This window comes from Haliotis cracherodii, unplaced genomic scaffold, assembly GCF_022045235.1.
Source record: "Haliotis cracherodii isolate W230 unplaced genomic scaffold, xgHalCrac1.p SCAF_10, whole genome shotgun sequence".
Taxonomy (NCBI): Eukaryota; Metazoa; Mollusca; class Gastropoda; order Lepetellida; family Haliotidae; genus Haliotis; species Haliotis cracherodii.
In genome coordinates this window covers 26,665,922-26,688,846 of record NW_027266265.1, presented here as the reverse complement: position 1 = coordinate 26,688,846, position 22,925 = coordinate 26,665,922, and the positions used below count along the sequence as shown (strand labels likewise).

Below are 22,925 nucleotides of genomic sequence, written 5' to 3'. Positions count from 1 at the left end.
GGCAAGTCGTAAACTGAAAAAAAGACACGGAAGACATGGTAGAAGTTAAAAATTAGGGAATTGCATTGAACATTATTTTTAACTGATTCGTCAAATTGGGAAATTTTCTCCACATGTCAACTATAAAACCTTTTGAAAGTTTTACCGAGGCCTTGGATGTCGTAACTAAGACCAAAACACTTTTGAGCAAGATTCGTATGACGCTCTTTGAACCTCAAAGTTGTGAAATGTATAAAACAAAGGATGGAGCTGCTGGAATATTGTTCGACATAAAGGAAAAGCTGACAATTTGAAAGTCGAAGTATCCGTCTTGTCATACAGTCTTGTGGAGAGTTTTTTGTCACTTTTTTTTCCATTTCTATAAACAATATTTAAAGTATTTTGCAGCATATCCGACATATGGTCGACGAATCCTGCAACCTTAACGTGCCGCAACTCTGACCCACAAGTGAGTTCCCCAGATGAGTGGGCTGCCAGGCGACCAATGACCCGCACATATGTTGTAGAAATTTAAATAGTCACTGACAGTGTATTTAATCGAAAACATCCTTTTCCTTTGTCGTTTAGTCGTTTAACAGATCCACTCGTTGTGGATATCTTTGTGAGATGTCACACACTGTGATAAATGGTCTCTTAAAACGGGTCGTTAGTCCTTCGCGAACGACATACCTTTAAAGAAATCTGCTAACGACAGCTTGGAATTGACTAGTAGTGGGTGGTTCTATTTTTAATGTTTATGTTTACTTTATGTAATCACATTTTTTACGCTCTGCGTGCCGTCAATTTATTGCTAATCGTGCATCTGTTTTTCTAAAATTGGCCGGAGTATGGAGCAACACTAACATGTACGTCGTAGAGCCACTGTAATAAGGCAGCCCCACTGTCAAATCTGACTGACGTCTGTGTCACCGATGCAGGCTTTCTCAGTTAAGATGCGGGGGTGACTTAAAACCATATCCATTTTCTCCTATTTTCTAAACCGTGCCAATTAACATGAAATTGATAGTAATGAGAGCTACGGGAGTTAGTTCAGCGATCCGGAGTTACGGGACTAGCTTGACAAGCTATTACAGTAATGAATTGTAATGGGGGCACGTATTGCATACGCAGCCTTAGGTAATGTTATTGGCTGTCGTCTACTCTGCTATAATGTGCCTTTGGCTGATAAAGAGGAAGAAATCGTATGATGGATTTCTTGCCATTGTGACGCTCACCGTCTCCTAATCTGCTGTCACGTACAAGACGTTTCCCGCCAAAGTCGGCGGACGACAGATCGATTTGGCGTGGGCGGTATGGTCCGTTTCAAGAGAAACAGGATATTATACTCAGATTGAGAATGTGAATTAAAATTTAACGCTGAAAGTGAAAAGAGACCATGGAAGAACAAAACTGCCCTGATGTAGTTCGATGGAGGGTAATGTGACCATCGTAACCACATCATTGGTTAGTCCCATAGTAGTAGTAGTAGTAGTAGTAGTAGTAGTAGTAGTAGTAGTAGTGGTGGTACTAGTAGTAGTAATAGTAGTAGTAGTAGTACTAGTAGTAGTAGTAGTAGTACTAGTAGTAGTGGTGGTGGTTGTGTTATTAGTAGTGCTGGCGTAAGTAGTAATTATATTATAATACATCTATAAAATATAAAGTGCGAAATTCCGCATTCTTTACAACCACATCTGCCAAGAAGATTCGTGTTTTTATTCTTCAAGATTATATTTCTCATTTATGAAATATGATTGGTTTGGTTTAATTATCTAAGATTTGGAAGTGGGCGCCATGTTTATTTTCAGAGGGCATCAACTCACTTATTAAGATTCGCTGTCTGAGTAGCCTCCTTTCCTAATTCATTTATGATTTGCATATCTTTTTCAGAGATTTTTCTTGTGTAGGTGGGTGTGACGATGACGAATTCTCTGACATGTGTAATTCAATATGGCAATTGAAACAAATTAAGGTCTGTTTCTGAGTCTTTTTCAGTTTCTTAGAAGGCGTTCATTAACAAACAATTACGTCAGCAGTAATAGTTATGACGTTTTTGTAACCATATAGAGATGAACCATGTGGCAAACAGACAGCACGAGATAAGCATGCTATGGCTCTTAGGATTAATCATTACATTCATTATTTTCTATCTATCATACTCATTCTCCGAAGAAGAATGTTGCCACAAATCGTCCTGACTGGTGGCATGCACTGATGGTAGATCTACATCGCATCCCTCTTCTACAAACACCAAAGTCAACACAATCCCATGACTCCTTCCTCTCCACCCGCCATTTTCTTCCGTAGAAGTCCAGCCTTTCCACCCGCCACTGTCTTCCATAGAACCAACCAAGTCCAGCTCTTCCACCCGCCACTGTCTTATACAGAACCAACCAAGTCCAGCTCTTCCACCCGCCACTGTCTTACACAGAACCAACCAAGTCCAACTCTTCCAGCCGCCACTGTCTTACACAGAACCAACCAAGTCCAGCTCCTCCACCCGCCACTGTCTTACACAGAACCAACCAAGTCCAGCTCCTCCACCCGCCACTGTCTTACACAGAACCAACCAAGTCCAGCTCCTCCACCCGCCACTGTCTTACACAGAACCAACCAAGTCCAGCTCTTCCAGCCGCCACTGTCTTACACAGAACCAACCAAGTCCAGCTCCTCCACCCGCCACTGTCTTACACAGAACCAACCAAGTCCAGCTCCTCCACCCGCCACTGTCTTACACAGAACCAACCAAGTCCAGCTCCTCCACCCGCCACTGTCTTACACAGAACCAACCAAGTCCAGCTCTTCCAGCCGCCACTGTCTTACACAGAACCAACCAAGTCCAGCTCCTCCACCCGCCACTGTCTTACACAGAACCAACCAAGTCCAGCTCCTCCACCCGTCACTGTCTTACACAGAACCAACCAAGTCCAACTCCTCCACCCGCCACTGTCTTACACAGAACCAACCAAGTCCAACTCTTCCACCCGCCACTGTCTTACACAGAACCAACCAAGTCCAGCTCTTCCACCCGCCACTGTCTTACACAGAACCAACCAAGTGTGTGGGTGTGGGGGGTTGGTGTTTGGAAACAACAACCGTTTTCTTAAGACACTTGGTGAATGTGCGTGTTGTGGCCCTGATGGATTTATGGTAATTATAACAATGTTGGCATTAATAAGCTGCCAATATTTCTGGATCAGCAAACACTCGGGTTGAGACGCTGAAGTGGAAGGGTATTTTTACGCACTTTACGTCAGGAATAACCGTCTCATGTTATGATAAATGATTTCCATCTCCATCCTGTCCCGATAATGATTTGCAGTATTTGTTCGAATACTTGAGGTCCAATTATTGTCCCATATTTAATTCCCCAAATCCCATTATGGCCCACAAACAGTGCAATTACCCCCGTCTTCAGAAACTCCCCATGTTGATCACCACTCGAACGCTGCAATCAATAGAGTATTAATAAATGTAAGTTATTTTAATTACAACGTCGAGGTCGGATAGAATATACCAATAACATTCCCCCCTCCCCCCTCATCACCAACAATGTGGCAACTGCGTTAACACACACACTGAGCCCACGCACACCAAAGGCCAAGTACATGGTGGATTCCACTCAGTGCACGTAATGGCGGACATCAATGCTGTGTTTTAGAGTGCTTAATTCACGGAGGGCCCAAGGTCGGGGATTCAATCCCCTCGCCGCGTCATACCAAAAGCCGTTAACAGACGGTACTTGATGTTACCATACCTGGCGCTCGGCATTAAGGTGAGAAACCAAAGACCGGTCGGCTGGGAGTGCGTATACCCTTGTCTGAGTTGGATATCCATGTAAGACTGCGACATGGTATCTCAAGGGACTGTAAAACCGGCATTAGTCCGGGCGAGTACAAGCTGTCAAACCACGCACGCACGTGTCTTTTTCGCTTCGTTCAGTATTTTGAATAATCCAATAATCCCATCCATATTAAATAATCATCACCAATCACCGGATCATTCCATCACTCGATGGTATATTCAACTTTTATCAGCGGAACCAACTTTCATCAATACATGCCGCCATCCCCATATACCTCCATCCCCATATACCTTTATCCCCCATATACCGTTCGCCTATCTTTTCCATCCCTTTATACCGCCAACCCCATATACCTCAATCCCCATATACCGCCATCCCCAATAAACCTCCGCCCCCATATACCAACACCCCATCTATTCCATTCCGTTATACCGCCATCCACATATACCTCTATCCCCCATATATCTCCATCCCCATACACCGCCATCCCAATATACCTCAATCCCCCATATACCTCCATCCCCCATATACCTCCATCCCCCATATACCTCCATCCCCCATATACCTCCATCCCCATATACCTCCATCCCCCATATATCTCTATCCCCCATATATCTCCATCCCCCATATACCTCCATCCCCCTTATACCTCCACCCCCATATACCTCCATCCCCCATATACCTCCATCCCCATACACCGCCATCCCCATATACCTCCATCCCCCATATATCTCTATCCCCCATATATCTCCATCCCCCATATACCTCCATCCCCCATATATCTCTATCCCCCATATATCTCCATCCCCCATATACCTCCATCCCCATACACCGCCATCCCCACATACCTCCACCCCCATATACCTCCACCCCATATACCTCCATCCCCCATATACCCCACCCCATATACCTCCATCCCCATATACCCCCATCCCCATATACCTCCATCCCCATATACCGCCATCCACCATATACCTCCATTCCAATATACCATTCCAATATACCCCAATCCCCCATATACTTCAATCCACCATCACCCATATGTCCCCATTCCAAACATACTGTCATCCCCAATATGCATCCATCACTCGCTCCCATGTATTGTCATATTGTATAATTTATATAGCATATAATTGTAATAGTAGCAGGGCCTGTTGTCACAGGTTGCTTGAATAAGAAAGCATCACTTTACACTTCCTCTGCAACATGAGGAGACACAACATCGCCATCGACAACAACGATATCACGGGTAGACGATGTGTCCATCTAACGTCTTTCGACGTCTCTACATCTTGAAATGAGTGCATTTCCCGCCCGTGAGCTTGGAGTGTGACATGCCGTGACATGTATCAGCCCAGTGCAGTTGCACTGATCCCAGTGTGACACCTTCCCGTCTCACCCGAGGCAAATGGATGGCATCGCATATCACAGGTGACACAACCTTTGTTTTGAAATTCGTCATCGTGTTTTGATTCTTACGCTTCATGCAACACACGGTGACGTAATACTCAGTTGTCCCTCGCGTGTCTTTACTTAAACCTCAAGCGGCGACTTCAAAGCGTTTTTCACCTGAGCGGAATTCCCACGGCGATTGCTAACTGTCATAACTTGAGAATATAGCGACCGGTTCCGCTACATATGCAGTGTTGTTTGCCCCACGTGGTGGACCATGTATAATTAATGATGTTGATGGCTGGCGAGGATGACTGGGCTGGGTACATTGTTGTCTCTCTTCACAGGTACATAGTCAATGGACGGTATTTGCCGTGCCCATGTCTGGTACATGGAATGATGGACCGGATCCCACAACAGTTCCTGGGATTCAGTGACACGTGTTTAAGTGTGTGAGCAAATACGTTTCTTTTGTCAGTGACGACAAACCGATTGCAAAGCTTGTATCCCAGACCCAAGAGCAAAAATTAAGAAAGGAGTCCAACTCAAGTCTAGATTGTTTTGGCAAGTCTTGACTGGCTCAGTTCTGAAATGGAGGATGGTTCTGGGCTCCATTTGGATATTATTATTTTTTATTTGGTAGATATTTATTTTTAAATAAGATGATTTTATTTCTTTGCTAAATGTCAGCCTAGTGTGCCCGTGGGAGGCTTGAAGATGTCCATGTGTGCTATATTACAGACATATGAAACCAGGAATCACTCACAGTCTGATAATAAACACACATTTCGTCAGGTGAGTATGTATCAATGATAGCAAAAGTGTGGTAAAATGAAAAAAAACTAAACATAAAAAAATTGCTATGGAGATATGAAGACCACGTGATGAGTGCACGTGAAGTGCGCCATGAAGGTAGGAATGGGAGGGTGGGTGATTGATCAGAGCGATGACCACGGTTTCTTTAACCAGCGACTCATCTTTGACCGGGTAGCTGCTGTTGTCGGAATTTACCGACCAGGTGAAATTCCGTCATAGAAATGCTGAGATTCCGTATAGAATTGCTGGGTTACTGCAACAAAGATTGGGCTATGAAAATGCCAGATTTCCGCTATAGCAGTGTTGGGATTCCGCTATGGAAAAAGTGCTTGAATTCAGTTATAGAAATGTTGGGATTCTGCTATTGAAATGCTAGGAATCCGCTATAGCAATCTTGTTATTTCGCAATATAAATGCAGAGATTCTGGCTATAAAAATGCTGCGATTCGGCTAATAAAATACCGCAATTCCCCTTTAGCGGTGTTGGGATTCTGCAAAAGGATAATTTCGCTATTGAAATGCTGGGATTCTACTACAATAATGTTGGGAATCCCCCTTAGGTATTTAAGGATTGCACTAGACAATGCCGGAATTCCGCAATAGCAGTGTTGGCATTCCGTTATAGAAATGTTTGTATTCAGTTATAGAAATGTTGGAATTCAGTTACAGAAATGTTGGAATTCCGTTATAGAAATGTTTGTATTCCGTTATAGAAATGTTTGTATTCCGTTATAGGTGAGGTGAAATTGGGTTTAACGTCGCGTCCAAGATTATTGCACTTATATAGCGACGTGCATGCACGTGTATGTGTGTGTGTGGCTGCTTGTACTAGTCCGGACTGATGCCGATTTATAGTGCTAGCTCACTGAGATACCATGCCGCAGTTTAACACGAATACCCCACTCAGACACAGTATACTGACTCCGAGCCGACCAGTCCTTGTTTTAGCCCTTTAATGCCGAGCGCCAGACAGGGTAACAACAAGTACAATCTTTTAACGTCTTTTTGTATGACGCGGGCCGGGATCGAACCCTGGACCTTCCGCTCTCCGGGCGGACGCTCTACCACAAGACCACGGAGGCGGTCGTATTCCGTTATAGAAATGTTTGTATTCCGTTATAGAAATGTTTGTATTCCGTTATAGAAATGTTTGTATTCCGTTATAGAAATGTTTGTATTCCGTTATAGAAATGTTTGTATTCCGTTATAGAAATGTTTGTATTCCGTTATAGAAATGTTTGTATTCCGTTATAGAAATGTTTGTATTCCGTTATAGAAATGTTTGTATTCCGTTATAGAAATGTTTGTATTCCGTTATAGAAATGTTGGAATTCCGTTATAGTGAGTGAGTGAGTGTGTTGGGTTTAACAGTATTCTAGTTATATAGCGGCGTGTCAGCTTAATGTGGGAGGAAAGCCCGAAGTGATGCAGGTCTCAGACGTTTACCACTTCGATGAAACCCACGAGCACGGGTATGGTGCTGACAAACCTAGAAACATAATCGGGGCGAACCGGGATTCGAACCCACAATCATAGCTTTCTGGCGTACCCAAGGGACGCAACTCTGCACAGTTAATCGCGGCGCCTTAGACGACTGGGCCACCCAGCCCCCGCTCTAACATTCTTGGGATATAGTTATAGAGACACTTGAATCCCACTAGAGAAATCGATCACTGCAGCAATCTTGGGATAGACATTCTGCCCTGAATTTGTCATTTGTGAATGAGGGGACTTGATGAACCTGATGGGCGACATAGATGTCTTTTCTGATGTTGTTGGAAACAGTTCCCCGAAGGTGTACTCGCAGTGTTGACCATTGGTCCATGATTTGAAACCTAGTCACAGGTAACACAGACCTTTCTCTCAACACGCACACTACCTAAGTCGATTACAAGTCTGCAATACTCTATACACTGAAATTACACTACTATTCAAATTCGTCCGTGCATCACGCTACATTTACTTTAAGACTGAATTCATCGATTTGACGGGAAATGTACACAATTCAAAATACCATAAAGCTCGTACCTAACGAACTCCTTCGTTGTTTTTCGTCATTGTGTGTTTCAGACTACCGTTTCTATAATGTATAAAGTGCAGGTTAAATGTAAACAATTCTCACACGCCGCTGTGTTGCGATCCCATTGGCAGCCACCTGACGTCAGGTCTACAGATAACGACGCAATTGTGTCTATATGTTATTAATGATTGAACAAATTAGAGTAATCGCAAACAAACAAGATGACACATTTCTCCACTGCTTCCACCAAAACAGCAAGCGTCGTGATGTTGCGATGTCTCACGTTGACAGTACCTCGGTAGTTGTGCTATGCAGTCACGGTGCGCCACCCCCAACCATAAAACTATCATACCATGACGCCCATTGTAGCATATTTATTGTGTCTGACTTAAGATTGTCTTAACTAAGTCTTCGTTGATATGAACATGAAATAGATGATCATCATCACCACCATCTTTGTTTACGAGCGAGCCTGACCACCCGATCCCGTTAGTCACCTCTTACGACAAGCATAGTAGCCTTTACGGCTAGAATTGAGGACTGGCCACCCGATCCCGTTAGTCGCCTCTTACGACAAGCATAGTCGCCTTCACGGCAAGAATTGAAGTCTGACCACCCGATCCCGTTAGTCGCCTCTTACGACAAGCATAGTCGCCTTTACGGCAAGAATTGAAGTCTGACCACCCGATCCCGTTAGTCGCCTCTCACGACAAGCTTAGTCGCCTTTACGGCAAGAATTGAAGTCTGACCACCCGATCCCGTTAGTCGCCTTTCACGACAAGCATAGTCGCCTTTACGGCTAGAATTGAGGACTGACCACCCGATCCCGTTAGTCGCCTCTTACGACAAGCATAGTCGCCTTCACGTTTAGTCGCCTTTACGGCAAGAATTGAGGTCTGACCACCCGATCCCGTTAGTCGCCGGTATTCACGGGACCTGTGAAGTTGGGGTGCAGTAAAGGTGTCCAAAGGGCGTAGGGTGTATGGTGTCTGTTGAGTGTTCACTTGCCGGGGAGGTGTTTACTCCCCAGAAAAATAGAATCAGAATTTGAGTGATTTGACCAGACAACAACAAGGACTGTCTCCCTCCCCTCATCTGGAATGTTTACCATCACCAATACTAATCGATCACACTTTTTACTGAAACACAGCAACTGTTATACGCGAGCCCGGGGAGATAATTCTCAACTGTTATGGCGCGACCCTTATACAAACTCATTACATGATGTCCTTACATGGTCGACACGTTTTTTTTTTTTGTTAAATTGTCGTGGTTTACGTTTTCCATGTTCCTTTCACAACCCATCACTGAATAATCAAGACAGAACTGGACTTAACGTACAACCTTGTTTTACATTCTAAATAGTCACTTAATTTTCCATCACAACGCACACATGCCTTCACACTCTCGTAAATACGCTACAACATCGATTTCGTAGCATGTTTTACCTTCCTTCCTCTAGTTTAACAAATTAAATCTTTTTGTCTATTAACTGAATCTAAAGTGTATTTTTTAAATGAATGAAGAATTTATACAATTCACGTGTTCTTCGTATAGGAATATTTGTCCTAATGTTTAGTGTGTTGTTTAGGAATATTTGTCCACATGTTTAGTTTCTTGTTTAGGAATATTTGTCCACATATTCAGTTTCTTGTTTAGGAATATTTGTCCACATGTTTAGTGTGTTGTTTAGGAATATTTGTCCACATGTTTAGTGTGTTGTTTAGGAATATTTGTCCACATATTCAGTTTCTTGTTTAGGAATATTTGTCCACATATTTAGTGTGTTGTTTAGGAATATTTGTCCACATGTTTGGTGTGTTGTTTAGGAATATTTGTCCACATGTTTAGTGTGTTGTTTAGGAATATTTGTCCACATGTTTAGTGTGTTGTTTAGGAATATTTGTCAACATGTTTAGTGTGTTGTTTAGGAATATTTGTTCACATGTTTAGTATGTTGTTTAGGAATATTTGTCCACATATTCAGTTTCTTGTTTAGGAATATTTGTCCACATGTTTAGTGTGTTGTTTAGGAATATTTGTCCACATGTTTAGTGTGTTGTTTAGGAATATTTGTCCACATGTTTAGTGTGTTGTTTAGGAAAATTTGTCCACATGTTTGGTGTGTTGTTTAGGAATATTTGTCCACATGTTTAGTGTGTTGTTTAGGAATATTTGTCCACATGTTTGGTGTGTTGTTTAGGAATATTTGTCCACCTGTTTAGTGTGTTGTTTAGGAATATTTGTCCACATGTTTAGTTTTTTGTTTAGGAATATTTGTCCACATGTTTAGTGTGTTGTTTAGGAATATTTGTCCACATGTTTAGTTTCTTGTTAAGGAATATTTGTCCACATGTTTAGTTTCTTGTTTAGGAATATTTGTCCACATGTTTAGTGTGTTGTTTAGGAATATTTGTCCACATGTTTAGTGTGTTGTTTAGGAATATTTGTCCACATGTTTAGTGTGTTGTTTAGGAAAATTTGTCCACATGTTTGGTGTGTTGTTTAGGAATATTTGTCCACCTGTTTAGTGTGTTGTTTAGGAATATTTGTCCACATGTTTAGTGTGTTGTTTAGGAATATTTGTCCACCTGTTTAGTGTGTTGTTTAGGAATATTTGTCCACATGTTTAGTTTCTTGTTTAGGAATATTTGTCCACATGTTTAGTGTGTTGTTTAGGAATATTTGTCCACATGTTTAGTTTCTTGTTTAGGAATATTTGTCCACATGTTTAGTTTTTTGTTTAGGAATATTTGTCCACATGTTTAGTGTGTTGTTTAGGAATATTTGTCTACATGTTTAGTGTGTTGTTTAGGAATATTTGTCCACATGTTTAGTGTGTTGTTTAGGAATATTTGTCCACATGTTTAGTTTCTTGTTTAGGAATATTTGTCCACATATTTAGTGTGTTGTTTAGGAATATTTGTCCACATGTTTAGTGTGTTGTTTAGGAATATTTGTCCACATGTTTAGTGTGTTGTTTAGGAATATTTGTCCACATGTTTAGTTTCTTGTTTAGGAATATTTGTCCACATGTTTAGTTTCTTGTTTAGGAATATTTGTCCACATGTTTAGTGTGTTGTTTAGGAATATTTGTCCACATGTTTAGTGTGTTGTTTAGGAATATTTGTCCACATGTTTAGTGTGTTGTTTAGGAATATTTGTCCACATGTTTAGTGTGTTGTTTAGGAATATTTGTCCACATGTTTAGTGTGTTGTTTAGGAAAATTTGTCCACATGTTTGGTGTGTTGTTTAGGAATATTTGTCCACATGTTTAGTGTGTTGTTTAGGAATATTTGTCCACATGTTTGGTGTGTTGTTTAGGAATATTTGTCCACCTGTTTAGTGTGTTGTTTAGGAATATTTGTCCACATGTTTAGTTTCTTGTTTAGGAATATTTGTCCACATGTTTAGTTTGTTGTTTAGGAATATTTGTCCACATGTTTAGTGTGTTGTTTAGGAATATTTGTCCACATGTTTAGTTTCTTGTTTAGGAATATTTGTCCACATGTTTAGTTTCTTGTTTAGGAATATTTGTCCACATGTTTGGTGTGTTGTTTAGGAATATTTGTCCACCTGTTTAGTGTGTTGTTTAAGAATATTTGTCCACATGTTTAGTTTCTTGTTTAGGAATATTTGTCCACATGTTTAGTTTGTTGTTTAGGAATATTTGTCCACATGTTTAGTGTGTTGTTTAGGAATATTTGTCCACATGTTTAGTTTCTTGTTTAGGAATATTTGTCCACATGTTTAGTTTCTTGTTTAGGAATATTTGTCCACATGTTTAGTGTGTTGTTTAGGAATATTTGTCCACATGTTTAGTGTGTTGTTTAGGAATATTTGTCCACATGTTTAGTGTGTTGTTTAGGAAAATTTGTCCACATGTTTGGTGTGTTGTTTAGGAATATTTGTCCACATGTTTAGTGTGTTGTTTAGGAATATTTGTCCACATGTTTGGTGTGTTGTTTAGGAATATTTGTCCACCTGTTTAGTGTGTTGTTTAGGAATATTTGTCCACATGTTTAGTTTCTTGTTTAGGAATATTTGTCCACATGTTTAGTGTGTTGTTTAGGAATATTTGTCCACATGTTTGGTGTGTTGTTTAGGAATATTTGTCCACCTGTTTAGTGTGTTGTTTAGGAATATTTGTCCACATGTTTAGTTTCTTGTTTAGGAATATTTGTCCACATGTTTAGTGTGTTGTTTAGGAATATTTGTCCACATGTTTAGTTTCTTGTTTAGGAATATTTGTCCACATGTTTAGTTTTTTGTTTAGGAATATTTGTCCACATGTTTAGTGTGTTGTTTAGGAATATTTGTCTACATGTTTAGTGTGTTGTTTAGGAATATTTGTCCACATGTTTAGTGTGTTGTTTAGGAATATTTGTCCACATGTTTAGTTTCTTGTTTAGGAATATTTGTCCACATATTTAGTGTGTTGTTTAGGAATATTTGTCCACATGTTTAGTGTGTTGTTTAGGAATATTTGTCCACGTTTAGTGTGTTGTTTAGGAATATTTGTCCACATGTTTAGTGTGTTGTTTAGGAATATTTGTCCACATGTTTAGTGTGTTGTTTAGGAATATTTGTCCACATGTTTAGTGTGTTGTTTAGGAATATTTGTCCACATGTTTAGTGTGTTGTTTAGGAATATTTGTCCACATGTTTAGTGTGTTGTTTAGGAATATTTGTCAACATGTTTAGTGTGTTGTTTAGGAATATTTGTCAATATGTTTAGTGTGTTGTTTAGGAATATTTGTCCACATGTTTAATGTGTTGTGTATGAACCCACACGTTTAGTCTGTTCTTTAGGAGTATTTGTCCCCGAATAGTTCTCAAAGATATATCTTTCTGATTATCAGGGTTATTGATGTCTCCTTTGGTGTGCAATGGGGCCGGAATAGATTGTGACCACGCGCTGGAAAACCCCCAGTTTCGAAAATCCTTTTGAAACATTCTAGTAAGAATTTCAACAGTAATGTTTTTGTCCTGTTTATCATTGCTGTAAATGTCGATGCCATTAATCGAATCGACTCGTTAAGATCCGGGTTAGAATTGATCTTCAACATCCCATGCTTGTCATAAGAGGCGACCAACGGGATCATGTGGTCAGGCTCGTTGACTTGGTTGATGCATGTCATTGTTTCCCAATGGCATAGACTTATGGTCATGATGTCAATCACTGATCTATGATCAATGGTAGTAGTGAAACAAACATCCTCCCACTTCATGTTGCCCCTGTATACTCATCCTCCGTAACTTAACTCTTTCAACAATGTACGCTAAATGAGTGAGTATGGGGTTACCCCGCTTTTAGCAACACCAGAAATGGGCTTCATGCATTGTACCCGGAATCTTCTTCTACGGACCTTTCACTTATACTGAACAGAACAGTTGGGGGTTATTTAATTCAATACTGAAACTGTATCCAATTATGTTAAATGGGGATACTATGACACATATCAGAGAAGTCTGTTTCGATTAAGTGACATCAGTATTAACCTTGTATGCATCCCATTAAGTAGCGTGTAGACGACATGAGGACATTTTAATGTTCATCGAAACACAATATCACCTCTTTGGAGACGTCATCTACATCAGGCAACACAACATCAACCAGATAACCATATTCGGTTTGTGCATCTACGGAATCGATACCCAATTGCCACATTCACAGCTCGGATAATTCCTGGGTTGAGAGCGATAAGTGGCAGAACCGTAAGCAACATCCGGCAGACATTCAGCGATACGCCCAAATACGTCACCGTCAGGCACGCCTAGCTTGGTGTAGACAGCATCTGGGTTCAGAAGACAAGACTGGGACAGCATAATGTTCCCAGATGAGCGCGGTTTCACCTGAGCAGCTCTGATGGTCGTGCAGGGGTCTACAGGCGTCCAGTGGAACGTTTTAGCGACGCTTACGTTAATCAACGTCGTCAGTTTTGGGGTAGGAGTGTAATGGTATTGGGTGGCATGACACATCATGGGAGACCACCAACTCGTCATTGTTAATTGCAATTTGAATGGCGTACACTACCGGGATGACATCGCCAGTGATCATGTTCTACCCTTTGTACAAATACAGGGACGTAACGTCAGATTGCAGCAGGATCATACCCGCCCACGTAACATACTTTTGTTGTGGCAGCATAACATTGCTGTACTGCCATGCCCGGCTGTTTCCCCAGACCCCTCCCACAGAGAACATGTCTTGGATTGAGATGGAGCGACGCTTACGACAGGACCAGAACCAGCCGGTAACGCTAGGTCAGTTGGACAAATATTGGGTTGACATTTTAAATGCTCCGCCTCGCCTGTATCAACGGAAATGGTGGTCACATCCGATATTGACATTGTTACACCACCCCTCTTTTAGGGCGTGTTGCTCTGTCTCCTGTTACCAGATGTGGGTATTGTCAATGAATTTGTTATGATAAAACATTATCAGACGAATGACCAAATTTCCAATTGACCAATTTTCGGATTACATCTTTGTATTGCTTTGCTAGAAACTCATGACCGTAATATTGTCGATGAAACTTGCTTTATTCTCCTTATTATTATCACTATTATACGCAATGGCAAAATCTGAGTCTGGGTTCGAAGAATGTATTTCATGTTTCTAATATATGGCCATGTACTTCCCAACACAACAACTATACGTTCCCTTCACCATCTCACCCCAACACACAACTACACGTTCCCTTCACCACCACACCTCACCCCAACACAGAACAACAAGTTCCTTTCACCATCTCACCTCAACACACAACTACACGTTCCCTTCACCACCTCACCTCACCCCAACACAGAACAACAAGTTCCTTTCACCACCTCACCCCAACACACAACTACACGTTCCCTTCACCACCTCACCCCAACACAGAACTACACGTTCCCTTCACCACCTCACCTCACCCCAACACAGAACAACAAGTTACCTTCACCACCTCACCCCAACTACACGTTCCCTTCACCACCTCACCCCAACACAGAACTACATGTTCCTTTCACCACCACCTCACCCCAACACAGAAAACCAAGTTCCTTTCACCACCTCACCCCAACACACAATTACACGTTCCCTTCACCACCTCACCTCACCCCAACACAGAACAACAAGTTACCTTCACCACCTCACCCCAACTACACGTTCCCTTCACCACCTCACCCCAACACACAATTACACGTTCCCTTCACCACCTCACCCCAACTACACGTTCCTTTCACCACCTCACCCCAACACACAATTACACGTTCCTTTCACCACCTCACCTCACCCCAACACAGAACAACAAGTTACCTTCACCACCTCACCCCAACTACACGTTCCCTTCACCACCTCACCCCAACACACAATTACACGTTCCCTTCACCACCTCACCCCAACTACACGTTCCCTTCACCACCTCACCCCAACACACAATTACACGTTCCCTTCACCACCTCACCTCACCTCAACACACAACTACACGTTCCCTTCACCACCTCACCTCACCCAACACACAATTACACGTTCCCTTCACCACCTCACCTCACCTCAACACACAACTACACGTTCCCTTCACCACCTCACCTCACCCCAACACACAATTACACGTTCCCTTCACCACCTCACCCCAACTACACGTTCCCTTCACCACCTCACCCCAACACACAATTACACGTTCCCTTCACCACCTCACCTCACCTCAACCCACAACTACACGTTCCCTTCACTACCTCACCTCAACACACAACTACACGTTCCCTTCACCACCTCACCTCAACACACAACTACACGTTCCCTTCACCACCTCACCTCACCTCAACACACAACTACACGTTCCCTTCACCACCTCACCCCAACACACAATTACACGTTCCCTTCACCACCTCACCTCATCCCAACGCAGAACAACAAGTTACCTTCACCGCCTCACCTCACCCCAACACAGAACAACAAGTTTCCTTCACCACCTCACCTCACCCCAACACAGAACAACAAGTTTCCTTCACCGCCTCACCTCACCCCAACACAGAACAACAAGTTTCCTTCACCACCTCACCCAAAAACACAACTACACGTTCCCTTCACCACCTCACCTCAACACACAACTACACGTTCCCTTCACCACCTCACCTCACCTCAACACACAATTACACGTTCCCTTCACCACCTCACCCCAACACACAATTACACGTTCCCTTCACCACCTCACCTCACCTCAACACACAACTACACGTTCCCTTCACTACCTCACCTCAACACACAATTACACGTTCCCTTCACCACCTCATCCCAACACACAATTACACGTTCCCTTCACCACCTCACCCCAACACACAATTACACGTTCCCTTCACCACCTCACCTCACCCCAACACAGAACAACACGTTACCTTCACCACCTCACCTCAACACACAACTACACGTTCGCTTCACCACCTCACCTCACCCCAACACAGAACAACACGTTCCCTTCACCACCTCACCTCACCCCAACACACAACTTCACGTTACCTTTACAACCTCGACCCAACACGGAACTACACGTTCCCTTCACCACCTCACCTCACCCCAACACACAACTACACGTTGTCTTCACCACCTCACCCCAACACAGAACTACACGTTTCCTTCACCACCTCACCTCACCCCAACACACAACTACATATTTCCCGAAACCACCTCACCCCAACAAAGAAATACACGTTCCCGAAACCACCTCACCCCAACACAGAACTACAAGTTACCTTCACCACCTCACCTCACCCCAACACAGAACTACACGTTTCTTTCACCACCTCACCCCAACACAGAACTACACGTTTCTTTCACAACCTCACCCCAACACAGAACTACACGTTACCTTCACCACCTCACCTCACCCCAACACAGAACTACACGTTCCCTTCACCACCTCACCCCAACACAGAACTACAAGTTACCTTCACCACCTCACCTCAGCCCAACACAGAACAACAAGTTACCTTCACAACCTCACCCCAACACAGAACTACACGTTTCTTTCACCACCTCACCCCAACACAGAACTACACGTTCCCTTCACAACCTCACCCCAACACAGAACTACAAGTTACCTTCACCACCTCACCTCAGCCCAACACAGAACAACAAGTTACCTTCACAACCTCACCCCAACACAGAACTACACGTTTCTTTCACCACCTCACCCCAACACAGAACTACACGTTCCCTTCACAACCTCACCCCAACACAGAACTACACGTTCCCTTCACAACCTCACCCCAACACAGAACTACACGTTCCCTTCACAACCTCACCCCAACACAGAACTACACGTTCCCTTCACAACCTCACCCCAACACAGAACTACACGTTCCCTTCACCACCTCACCCCAACACAGAACTACACGTTCCCTTCACAACCTCACCCCAACACAGAACAAAACGTTCCCTTCACCATCTCACCCCAACACAGAACAAAACGTTCCATAAACCATCCCCTCACCTGACCGAACACAGAAAACTACACGTGCATATAGTCATGTCATATGGTAGCCATGAAAAGATCTGCTGGAAATTGATGGGAATTGGTGGCAAAGGCTGAAAGGTTTGTCTCAGAAAAGCATGCTTTGCCGATATGTATGTAAATATAGTTTACGCCTTCTTTGTTTGAACTACAGTAAGGCTCTAAATGCTGGTCAGCCATTACCCGCGCATGTGCATGACATACACGTTCAATCTCGCAACAATATAAGAAAGAATAAATACAATCTCATCACAATCAGATCTTAGTTCTCGCTACCGCAAAATAAAGATCTGAGGACATCTCATCACTGGTCACGTCTGATCGACCTTTCACAAACGTTGACAAACCAATGACATGACTAACAAGAAGTCGACATCGGCCAATCGGAAAGCAGTTTTCTCGAGTTCGACGACGACATTTTTTTTTAAAATCGCGACTTCCATTCCAGACTAGGCTTTGAACTTTATTTGGACAATGATCTCAATTCAAAATCTGAAAATTGAACAAAAGAACATTCTCGAATGTTTAATAGATGGTCTATATTTTATGTCAGTACTTCCCACGGTCGAAATGCAAAGTCGCTTCAGTTCAAATGTTTACACCATTGAAGCGAGCGATAAACAATGATTTGGGCGGATTCAGTCATACGGCCCGTAACTGCCTTTCAGAAAACCCGGTTTTAACCTTTTTCGAGGTAACGTGATTAGAAAACACACTCCGACTGTCACTTTTCTGATCTGGTAAGCGACACTCTGATTGGTCGGATGAAAGGTCGTTCTGACGTGTCCTCGAATCTTCGTTTAGCGGCAATGAGGACTAAAATCTGACTTTAATGAGATTGGAATAAATGAGTTAATATCCGATATATATCTATAAACTGAAAACAAACATTGTCAACGCATGAAGAGGTGCGATAAGAAGACAGCCGAGCTGACAGCAGTGTAGAAGGGGGACTTGTTCCCGTGGATGAGTCACAACGCACCTGGCACAGTGTGACTCATCACGCGAAAATAAAATATAACAAGTGAAATGAAAACTAAACTGAACTTGACTTTCTCTTGCTTCTGTCCGATTCAAATAAACCATACCAAGGCTGCGTTCCGGCGAGACGTTGTTTCGAATTCGTGCATGCATCCCTAGCCATACAGGTTTATCTCGAGGCTATTGCGCGTATGTTTTAAGCCTATGGTAAACAAAGTGGCTCTCAGATCATTGTTATAGGACATCGCTTAGATCAACCCATTGGTGGTTTGGGGGTAATACTAGACCATGTGCTTGATTTAGTGCCAAGTTGACCTTTCAAACAGTGCTCGCTCTCGTGTCTGCAACGTACAATCGACCTACAATGTGCAACACAAAATCGGATCTTTCCGTAACACAAAAATGCCGATTCGGAAATATCCGACTGCATGGGTTAGAACGGTCCCAAACGGAAATGCCTTCATCTGTGGAGTAGGTGCAGGTGCATACACACATGCGTGCATGCACGTGTCAGATTCCATTCTACTGCAGCACTATGAAGGTCGCATTAGAAACGAACACGATTTTTTATCACAACTTCGAGTTCCAAAAACAAAAATACACGAATTGATAAAAGTCGTCGAAAAGCAACCATTTTGAAGGTCAGTTATATGATCACGCCGTAGAGGCTCTTGTCCCTTCCTAGTCACGTGACCTAAAGACGTCCCATTCATAAAATGTGACAACTACGGTGAATCAAAGTCTTCCGCTTCGTTTGTAAGCCACGAGTACACTCCCCCGGTCGCCGCACTGTCAGCAGCGATCCCACATACAGCTGTCTGGAGGTGCAGTATTTTGAAGAAATACTCAGGCAGTCCGAGTAAATGTGATTTAAGCAACACCACTTTGTTTGTCTTATCTCAATATTACAGCAGTTGATGATATCAAAGAAAACTTAATTAGTTTCAAGCTACAACGAAAACAACCTTGAGCCGTGCAGCATAATTCCCTTTCACATATAACGTGTTAGACGAATGCACATACAGTAAACTATAACGAACACGCTTATAACGAACTGATGGTTATAACGAACTTACTTTTGGGGTCCCGACTATTTGCTGTAGTTATGCTGTATATATGCTTATAACGAACTACGGTTATAACGAACTAAAATTAGTAGTCCCTTTGAGTTCGTTATAACCGTACTTTACTGTATTTGGCAAAATAAGTTGTACTCTTTAGACGTGTTATTTTGTTAAAACATATCACCAAATGGCTTAGATAGTGCTCATTCCACACTCTGCAGGGTGTATCGTGATTATACGCTATATCAAAAGCTTGTTTACATTGTATCACTACCCTGTTAAGCATTTGTTTACATTGTATATCTATCCTGTTATGCCTGTTTACATTGTATCACTATCCTGATAGGCGACTAACGGGATCGGGTGGTCAGGCTCGCTGACTTGGTTGATGCATGTCATCGATCCCAATCCCGTATATCCATGCTCATGATGTCAATCACTGGATTGTCTGGTCCAGACTCGATTATTTACAGACCGCCGTCATATTGCTGAGCGTGGCGTTAAACAACAAACAAACAGTCGTTGTTGACGGTGTTGTCGACTCAATATGACGCGTCGAACAGGACGTTTTGCTCGTAGACCTGTTTCTCTTAAACGGTTTCATACTGTCTGGTCGGAGATTCTGCGCAGTCCGGGTATTTTGGATGCGGTTGAGGTGGCTTTGGTCGTCCTTTCATGTTGGTGGCGCAGTCGAATGTAGCGGAGGTGGTTACTCTTGGTCGTCCCGATCTTGGCCGATCACGTGTTGACCCATGCTGTTGAAACCGACCCCATAGCCTTGTGATGGTGCTGGGCGCTACATTGAAAACCCTGCTTGGGATTCCCCTGCCTGCAAGCGGCCTATGACTTTGTTTCTTAGCACTTCTGTTAATCTTGGCATGTTGTTGAACTGTCACTGTTCGATTGACGCAGCTGCCAGGCAGTAAAAAGACCCTGCACTTTAATACCGATCATAGTGTTGCTGCACGTGCAGTACGTGTAGCTCCATGGCCCTCTTGTTAATGCACTTGGTGTGTTTTTCAGAATTGTAATTGTTTCCCGACTAATGGTTTGCATGTCCTTGTTGTGACAATTTTGATGCGGGATCCTGACACTATAACACATTAAACCTGTTCATTTTGCACATCTTGGGCCGCTAATGTTGCTTTTATGGCCACAAATATCCGTATTGCGTTTCTTTTTTTGAAGAATATATGAATTACCTTTGACGTTCCCGAAGACCTGTCTACTTTGGCTTCTCCTTCACAGCTCATGTTCAAGCCCAGGGTAAGTGGGATATTCACATTTAACAACAATCGTATATTCTGACCATTGTCTTCGTTGACAACTCCTGTTTGTGTTTTCTTTTACCAGCAAAACTGTCTACATTGCAGACAGTTGGTTATTGTTTTCAATCAAACATTCATGTTTAGTTCATAATCAACTGACATGTTTTTAAGGACACTGCCAATCAATTCATTTTGAAATCTTTAACACAAGCGCCATTGTGGCTATAGAAGAACAGGCTACCCACTGGAATCTGCCAGTGTGCGCATCAATCAAAACAGCAGGCATGACATTCGGTCTATGTCGGCATTTTCCGCCGAGTCAGTTTGTCTCTTCATGATGTACCGAGCATAAGGGGAAAGAACATTGAAAAATTGACCGACATACCGGTGGGCGTGTAAAGTGAGAGGGACAATGGGGGTTCGGGCAATAGAGGCGCAGTTTTATAATCCATGATATATTGAGGATACTTGGAAGGATGAGAAATGTCTTTTGAAGCTTAAGGTTGTCACGAGAGTGTGGTACAGTCGTGGGCGTGACATATGTCACGACACAAAAAGTGGTGTGTGGCAACAGGTGGAAAGTAATCTGTGATCAATCTGCCGCGTCAGTTAAAGCGAAACCACTAATTAAACACTTGATCGACTTACAAACACGACACTTTCTAATGGAACTAGATGACGTGATAAATATGTAGCTATTTGAGTAACTGAAATATATTTCTTTACATTGTACCCGATGAAGGTACATGTGTTCTTGAGAATAAAATTGATTGATGCTGTCGAGATGTAATGAAATACTACCCGTGTGTAACACTATCAAGGACTTGTAACAAAGATATTTATATTGATAAATGTTGCCTACTTCTTTCACATATATCTCATAATAGTCATGTATTGCTTAAATGCGTGTTTGCTACATTAAACGCGTCTGTGTGCGGGTGTGGGTGTTTGGCATAGTCATCATATCCGTTCACAAAGGTGCTGACTGTCTAACACGGCGAAACAATGTAGATACAGGAGCAGATCATGCTGCTTCGGGCCAGATGATGAGTGAGTGAGTGAGTGAGTGGGTGGGTGAGTGAGTCATATGGGTTTCAACGCCGCATAGGAAGGCATTTCTGTAAGAGCACTACGTGTTAGCATGTTGTAGCTCAGGTTTTCCCTGCTACCTTTGCTGCGACAGGGTCGTTAGAGCGTTCACTGCACCGGTTTGTGTTCACCACGTCGTTAGAGCGTTCACAGCACAGGTTTATGTTCACCACGTCGTAAGTGCGTTCACAGCACCGGTTTGTGTTCACCACGTCGTTAAGGCGTTCACAGCACAGGTTTATGTTCACCACGTCGTAAGTGCGTTCACAGCACAGGTTTGTGTTCACCACGTCGTTAAGGCGTTCACAGCACCGGTTTGTGTTCACCACGTCGTTAAGGCGTTCACAGCACAGGTTTATGTTCACCACGTCGTTAGAGCGTTCACTGCACCGGTTTGTGTTCACCACGTCGTTAGAGCGTTCACAGCACAGGTTTATGTTCACCACGTCGTAAGTGCGTTCACAGCACCGGTTTGTGTTCACCACGTCGTTAAGGCGTTCACAGCACAGGTTTATGTTCACCACGTCGTAAGTGCGTTCACAGCACAGGTTTGTGTTCACCACGTCGTTAAGGCGTTCACAGCACCGGTTTGTGTTCACCACGTCGTTAAGGCGTTCACAGCACAGGTTTATGTTCACCACGTCGTAAGTGCGTTCACAGCACAGGTTTGTGTTCACCACGTCGTAAGTGCGTTCACAGCACAGGTTTGTGTTCACCACGTCGTAAGTGCGTTCACTGCACCGGTTTGTGTTCAACACGTCGTTAGGGCGTTCACAGCACAGGTTTGTGTTCACCACGTCGTAAGTGCGTTCACAGCACAGGTTTGTGTTCACCACGTCGTAAGTGCGTTCACGGCACAGGTTTGTGTTCACCACGTCGTAAGTGCGTTCACTGCACCGGTTTGTGTTCACCACGTCGTTAGGGCGTTCACAGCACCGGTTTGTGTTCACCACGTCGTTAAGGCGTTCACAGCACAGGTTTATGTTCACCACGTCGTAAGTGCGTTCACAGCACAT

General features: G+C 43.0%; 2 protein-coding genes across 2 annotated transcripts; one reads left to right on the top strand and one right to left on the bottom strand.

Annotated features, from left to right (window-relative positions):
- The first annotated feature begins 2,245 nt into the window (after positions 1 to 2,245).
- Positions 2,246 to 17,473, top strand: LOC139453676 (mucin-6-like). The gene is made up of 3 exons (XM_071235151.1): positions 2,246 to 3,037; positions 14,199 to 14,267; positions 16,850 to 17,473. Exons 1-3 carry the CDS (start codon positions 2,246 to 2,248, stop codon positions 17,471 to 17,473), a joined length of 1,485 nt encoding a protein of 494 aa, XP_071091252.1.
- A 4,498-nt stretch (positions 17,474 to 21,971) lies between these two features.
- On the bottom strand, positions 21,972 to 22,925 carry LOC139453675 (telomeric repeat-binding factor 2-like). The gene has a single exon (XM_071235150.1). It carries the CDS (start codon positions 22,923 to 22,925, stop codon positions 21,972 to 21,974), a length of 954 nt encoding a protein of 317 aa, XP_071091251.1.